This window comes from Oryzias melastigma, linkage group LG4 (assembly GCF_002922805.2).
Source record: "Oryzias melastigma strain HK-1 linkage group LG4, ASM292280v2, whole genome shotgun sequence".
NCBI lineage: Eukaryota > Metazoa > Chordata > Actinopteri > Beloniformes > Adrianichthyidae > Oryzias > Oryzias melastigma.
Genome location: NC_050515.1, coordinates 2,272,842 through 2,280,438, shown reverse-complemented (window position 1 = coordinate 2,280,438; position 7,597 = coordinate 2,272,842). Strand labels below are relative to the sequence as shown.

Below are 7,597 nucleotides of genomic sequence, written 5' to 3'. Positions count from 1 at the left end.
TCTTACTTGAATTAATTTTGTTGAAACCAGAAGACGAGTGACGTCACAGATGACTCCAGTACTTGTGTACCATCACAAATATCTTTTTCAAACGTCATTTTTCAAACGATTTGTCTAAAGACATTTTCAGAAATAAAGTTAAAATCTTATTTTTGTAATATCTGTTCTCCATCATCACAAAAACATGTTAAAAACACAATTTTCATCAGAGTAGATCTTAACGATCCTCTGAGTTAAACACAAAACAATGAAAAAAAAAAAATCAACAAAATGTGGGAGATTTCTGACCCACATCTGCAAACGTTGAAACTGTCAGATAAACCTGTTAAAGCTCCTGGGAACGGACGTCTAATGGGCACTTAAAGCCTGAGCCCCCCAGTGGGTGTCTGGTGGTGAGGGGGGGGGATGTTGATTACAGAGCCTCCAGCCTCTCTGCCGGGGGGCCGCAGGGACGGCCGCCCCTATCAGGTGACTCGTAAATATTTAAGGAGCAGCGTACTGGGCCCCATCTCGAGTAAAGGTCTGCTCTGGGATTTTTGAACAACACAAGTGACTCAGGCTGATGAGGAGGCGGGGCCAACAAAGGAGAGAGGCGGCCATTGTTGTTGTTGTTGTTGTTTTCCCTGCGTCTGCTCCTCTATACCGTGCTGGGCCTCATTATCTCCAACATTGGTGCTGGACAGCATTTCTCAGACAAGAGGAAACAGACCCAGAAGCTAAAATACATTTTTAAACTCTCCAAACCAACTTTAAGTTTGATGAAATCTTCTAAAATAACATAAAATGTTTTGAAGTTGCTTTAGAAAACATCAAAATTGACTTCTTTTAATTGAATTTGTATTTCTATAACCCCATCAGGGTGCCAAAGTTTTTTTAAATTGAAGAAAGATAAGAAAATTGAGCAAATTAAAAACAAAATTTAAAAAATACATAAAATAAAATACATCAGTAAAATACATACATAGTGCAATTATGGAGCAAAATTCCATTTCTGGGGCAGGCAGTGGAAAAAGGACAATAACCCCCAAGTGTTTTTATTAAATGAAGAAAATATTTTTGGAAAATCTGACATTTTTATCAGTTGTTTTTAAAGAGATATGATAAAGAAAAGAATCATTTCCCTGTTATGGGATCAATTAAAGTTCTGTTTACGAGTCATTACAGACCCACTCTATGAAAATTGTTTTGAATCATGCTTTTGTGGCATTTTTCTGATTATCAAGGCCATATTTAAAAAAATATGCTTAAAATTGCATTTCTGAATATTTCTTTATACAAATTGTTATGAATCATGACCAGTTTGAAAAAAAAAAACGTATTTGTGATGTAGAAAGTACTCTGGGCTCCCTGCTCCGCCCTTTTGGATCATTGACATGAATAGAGGTGGACAACACAAGGCTGTTACCTCGGGCTCCAACAAGATGAAGTGATTCAGCCACCACATTCCGGCGGTCCGGTTATCGCCTGATCTCACCATTTTGGAGCCAGACGACGGTAGAAAGCAGTGATTGGCCAAATAATCTGTCAAACGCTTTGAATGTTTGAGGTGGGGCCAGCGGGCATCACTTGCTTTTTCTGAGGCATCGGATTGGTCAATTTATAACTTGAATAACTTGCGATAAAGAAAATAAAACATTGGTTTAGCAAGAAAATGTAACAAGAGAGACAACAGAGGAAGAATGGTTATTTTTCAGTTGAAGTCTGTGGGAGTTTTGGCTTTCTGGGACCAGCTGGTACTTCCTGTTTGGAACGTGAGGGGGAGGGGATGATCAGTCCAGTTCTCCATGTACTGTCTATGATTCTGATGCATCCACTTGCAGACAAATAAATTCATTTCAGATCAATGTGATCCAATCTGATCTTAGCTCCAATATTACCAGGGGCTGTAAGCTAGTGGATAACGGGATGTGGGGGTGGACTTACTCCGTACCACCCAGAACTCAGAGGTCAATTCCTGATGAATTACCGTCACTCTGCAAAAAGTCATGACACAGGTTTTATGATTTTGGCTAAAAATAATAATACAGATAATTATATTATTATTATATTACGTAATAATTAAATAAAAACACTGGGAATGCTTTGAAAAAAGATCAAACTGGAGTGAGACTTAACGCCTTTAAATTTGACAGAATGTGACAATAAAGAGGCTGCTCCAGGTCTGATAGAAAACAAAAGACGGCCCTTCATCCTCCCAAAGTGACGCCATGTAATCACACGCCTAACAACAAACGCCAGTAATTCGTGCGCCTCCTCACTTTGCCTTTTGTCTCCCCCCACCTCCCCACTCCCCAACAAGTTCCAGCCAAAGACATTATCCAGCAGAGTGCGATCGCAGAGACCACTGCAGCCTTCCACAGTCATTAGCAAACATCATCAATAATACATCTCCTTCTCTATCACTCCATCTCTGCTGCCGCCCCCCCGCACTTAAACCTTGGATGCACGGCAGGCTCGGATTACACCGGATCAATCGAGGGGGAGAGATAGGAGATGCTGGGTGGGGTGGGGGGGTACACTGTGCTTTTATAACGTCACACGGAGGTCACAACAACACAAGGAGCTGCAGGTTTCCTTTTGGGTTTAAAAACATGCATGAGGTCTGATCGATGCTCACCATGTGGAGCTGTGATTGATGTGATCATCTTAAACATGTCTATAAACCAGAAACAGGACTTTCTACTCCCACTAGAGTTTGACGTTTTAATCCATTTTTTCTGCTCGTGTTGAAACTCCAGCAAAAACAAAAGGACAACAGCGTACCTCGTCACGTGAGTCCTCGTGTTGAAATCCAGCGAACGCATCGACTTCAGCACCTCAATGCAGCCCATGTACTGCAGAGAAGGAGAACACGTCATCAGGTGATGGATTCTTTCAGACAAAAGCGACTGAAGTGCTGCAGAGCTTCACATCAAATCCTGCAGGTTTTCAGGATTTTTTTTCACTTCAAATCTAAAGAAAGTAAAGACCTTTTTGTTTTTCTACAAATATCCTGAGTTGCAAGAAAAATAATCTCATGAAGAAAGTTTTTCAATAGAAAGACGATTTTAATTAATGCAATTAGGCTCCCTGCCAGCCTCATCGCTGTTAATGTGCTATAAAAATGATCAGTTGTGAAATCAGAATTATAAAAATGTTGTCAAAAAGATAATAATAATAACTAAGAATAAAAGCAATAACTAGAAAAGTTGCACTACCTGCAACAATGCTAGTAGGAATACTTTATGCTGAGAGTAGTCGCTGAACCTTTTTTCTGGAAATATTGACACAATTTACTTTAATTGCTGAAGGGATTTATGAAAAACAAAAAGCCATTTGCAATGTTAGATTTGCTAAAAGACTCGAAATTTTGTTAAAGAACTATAAAAGTGTGCTGACGTTGACCTAAATTACTACTAATATGTGCCAATTTAACAAAAATGTTTAGTGTGCAACTTAAATACTAGCTAAACTCCAAAATAGCCAAAAATTCCTCAGTAAACTAAACTGGTCACAAATGTTAGCCTGTTGCTAAGATAGAAGCTAAACTCTAAATAAGCCTAAAATTCCTCAGTGAGCTAAATTAGTCAAAGACGTTAGTCTGTTGATAAAAAATAAGTTAAGTTCTTAAATATCCTTAAAAAACCCCACTAGATAACAAATTATCATAAAATGTTAACAAGTTGCTAAAATATTAGCTAAACCCCAAATTAGCATAAAAAAACATCAGTACATCCCAAAAAGCTAGCACATTTCTTAAACACTAGCTAAACTATAAATCAGCCTAAATAACCCAATAGATAACAAATTAGTCAAAAACGTTGGCATGTTGCTAAAATATTAGCTAAACCCCAAATTACTATGAAATAACTTCAGTAGATCCCAAAAAGCTACTTAAACACTAGCAAAACTCTAAAGTAGCCAAAATATCTAGCATATTGCTTAAAAACTAGCTAAATTTCAAAATAGCCTAAAATTCTTCAGTAAAGTAAATTACTCAAAAACACTAGCCTATTGCTAAATTAGAAGCTAAAGTCTAAAGTAGCCTAAAAAACCCCAGTAGATAATAAATTAGCCAAAAACGTTAGCATGTTGCTAAAATATTAGCTAAACCCCAAATTAGCATTAAAAACATCAACAGATGCCAAATTAGACAAAATATGGCATGTTGCATAAACATTAGCTAATTTTCATAATAGCCTAAAATTCTTCAGTGAAGTAAATTAGTCAAAAACATTAGCATTTTGCTAAATTAGAAGCTAAACTCTAAAGTAGCCTAAAAAACCCCAGTAGGTAATAAATTAGCCAAAAACGTTAGCATGTTGCTAAAATAGCTAAACCCCAAATTACCATAAAATAACTTCAGTAGATCCCAAAAAGCTACTTAAACACTAGCTAAACTCTAAAGTAGCCCAAAAAAGCCTCAGTAGATAACAAATTAGCCAAAAGCGTTAGCATGTTGCTAAATATTAGCTAAACACTAAATTTTTTGAAAATGACTATAAAAGATGAAAACATGGCCCATGCATATATTCAAAGGCTTGTTGCTAATCCATTTAAAACGTTGAAATTTGAAGACCTTTTCATTCATATCTTGTGTAATATTTTTTTAAATCATAAAGTTCATGTTAAGTTCCAAAAACACAAGCAGTAATGTCAATAAGTGATTAGGCTACTAAGTTGTTGGAGGCATTTTTTTTTTCAACAGTGAAAAAAAGAAAAAACAAAAACAAAGCAACAAATATCATCAAGTTGACCAGAAGTTATTTTGTTTTTATGTTACTGTTCTGGCTCACTTTAGATCAGAATGTGTCAATGTGCTCATTATTATTATCCAACGGGGTCAAAATTTTAACATTTTTCTAATTTTGCAGAACAAAAAGTGATTCAGTGCTGAATTCCTGCTCATTGTCAGAACATGTTTAATATTTCATCAGTTGAAATGATGGTTTCCATCAGCGGTTCCTCTACCGACTGAGGAGAGGCGGCTCCCTCTCAGTTCTCCTGACAGGTCAGAGAGCTAATGGCACCTTGACTAGATTAGCTGAGAGCTCCACGTCAGGCACAGATTGCAGCTTTCTTGTCCTCTGGGGGATGCTGGGGTGTGAGTGTTGTTTCTGAAATATGAAGAGGCTGTTATTTGGATGTCAAGGAGTCGTTTTTTATGTCTTGTAACTCTATTTATAGAAATTCTGTCTTGTTTTTACCCATTTTCAAGTTACTGCTATGAATCAAAGCAGCAGAACTTGCTTGGCAAACTCAACTAAAATCTGCTATATGTAAGTGCAGACAAACATTGTTTGTGGCGTCCAGAAAGGCCGAGTTCATGTCTTATTTAACGTGGTTACGAGACGCTGCGATTGTAGCACACAAACAAACGCAGACAGACGCAGAGTTAGGACCGCCTCTGAGCCTCGCAGCTTAATGAGCTTTCTAATCAGATTTAGAACAGAGGGAAGTCTTCCATCAGGGAAATTGTTGCTCTTTTTCTGTCTTTTCTCCTTTCTCTGCCAGCGCTTTAATTGTCGCTCTCATCTGCTAATGCGGCGCATCCCCTCCTGCATCATCCTCTGCTCCGGTCTGTTACTCCATATGACTCCGGACACATGTCTGCTGCTTTACGGGCGACATTCCTGGGAAATTCAATCAGGCAGACATCCCCCTTCTTGAACTCTCTCCTATGAATCGTTGTCTTTTTGTTGTGGGTCCTTGAAGAAAGCCGACATTTCTCATCGGTCATTTTGCTCTAGAACTATCATGCATTCCTGACAAGAATTCCACTCTGATGAAAATTGTGTTTTTAACATGTTATTGTAGCATTTTTATCACAGTAGAGGTCAGATATAAAACAATTTACTATTAAAACTGAGTATTTCTTAATTCAAATCCCTTTGGATCAGAAAACCAGATGCTAGAAAAAGCTCAGACTAAAGACGCAGCTACTGAAAAGGGCGGGGCCAAAGTCTCCTCCCCCGCTCAGGTGTGCGAGACATGATGAGCGTTCAAAGTGTGAAATCTGGCTCAAAACTGAACAACTTGGTTGGTCCAATACTGCTTGTCGGTATTTTTGCATTGCTAATGCTAGCTTTAGGCTATAAGATTGCTCATTAGCGTGCGAACGGAGTTCTCAGAGACGAGGAGGGGGGCGGTGTCGCTCTAAGCCAAAAGCCCCGCCCACAAACTAGAATTGTATTTTTAATGAGTTATAGTCGCTTCGCATAAAATACGTCTTAAAAATGACAAAGGCTGAGCTCGATAGCTTGCAATAGAGGAGATCACTAGCTCTCCTTCGTAAGCTCGCTACGGTGGTCCTCGCTAGCTCAATACAGGTAACCTGGTTAGCTCGATACAGAGGATCTCGTTAGTCGATACAGTGGATCTCGTTAGCTCTATACAGTTGAGCTTGTTGGCTCAATACAGCAGACCTTGTTAGTTTACTACAGCGGTGCTTGCTAGCTCAATACGGAAGACCTTGTTAGCTCAATACAGAGGAGTTAGCTAGCATGCTACAGCAGACCTCGCTAGCTTGCTACAGCGGAGCTCGATATGATGCTAGTGAACTTGATAGCTCAATGCAGCGGACCTCGCTAGCCTGCTACCGCAAAGCTCCTTAGCATTATACAGAGGAACTCACTAGCTCGCTACAGCGGAGCTTGCTAGCATGCTAAAGCAGAACTTGCTAGCATGCTACATTGGAGCTCGCTAGCACACTACACTGTCCACCAGGCGGCTGGCTAGCGTAGCGAGTCTATCCACTGAGTACCCGCTTAAGCAAACGTGGGCAAACCCAGGTGGGACCCACATTTTTTTTGCCCACTTTTAAACCACATGGGTGGTTCTGACTGGGTTGTGACAGAAATACGGTGGATCACAAGCTCCCTGCTTGGTGTAAACAGAGAAATCTCAGCAATTGAGAGGATAAAGGGGTGGGGTTTCAACTCTACAGAAACTATGTCCTAGATAATGACAGGTTTTTGATTTTGGCTAAAATCAGTAAAATCATAGTTATGGGGATGCTATGATCAGAGTGAAGCTTTAAGAGAAATCTGGATTTAGACGCCCGATCAGGCCTTTGAAAACAGAAATTAAAAAGAAAAATGTATCTTATTTCCAGATCATATGCGTATCCATGAACAACAATGACAGCTTTTAGCTCCGTTTCCACCCGTTTGCTGCAGGTTTGGTTCAGCAGCCGCCGCAGCGTGGCAGAAACAGCATCCGACATGGCTGCGTACATGCACTAAGATGACAAGAAGCACGTCTTCCTCAACACAGAGCCAGCTTCAGTGAGGAGGAAACGGAGCGTCCGCCTCTGCGCCGTTTAAAAATGGCCCAGTGCAGCAGGAATGTGTTGTCCCACTGACACTAATGCATGAAGTCGCCGCTCCGCCCTGCATAGATTTACCACTCAATTGCACACAGAGCAGCTTTGAGGCCATGAACCATATAAATCACCAAACGTGATTCTCACAGTCATCTAAACCCCCCCCCATAGATGACAATATATTAACAGAGATATCAAGACGATCTATGCTGTGATTGCTGAGGGGCTCTTTGGTGCTCGTTCTTCCCATGATGCAGATGACTGTGATTACATGTAATTGAATATAGGAACAAA

The 7,597-nt window shown here is 39.8% G+C and overlaps 1 protein-coding gene across 1 annotated transcript in view; it reads right to left on the bottom strand.

The window, feature by feature from the left end:
* Positions 1-7,597, bottom strand: part of shc2 (SHC (Src homology 2 domain containing) transforming protein 2) — a gene marked incomplete at its 5' end in the record, with an annotated part of 23,210 nt that overhangs the window by 12,792 nt on the left and 2,821 nt on the right. Inside the window, 1 exon segment of the mRNA XM_036211421.1 lies at positions 2,764-2,834. Coding sequence (XP_036067314.1) covers positions 2,764-2,834 — 71 coding nt within the window.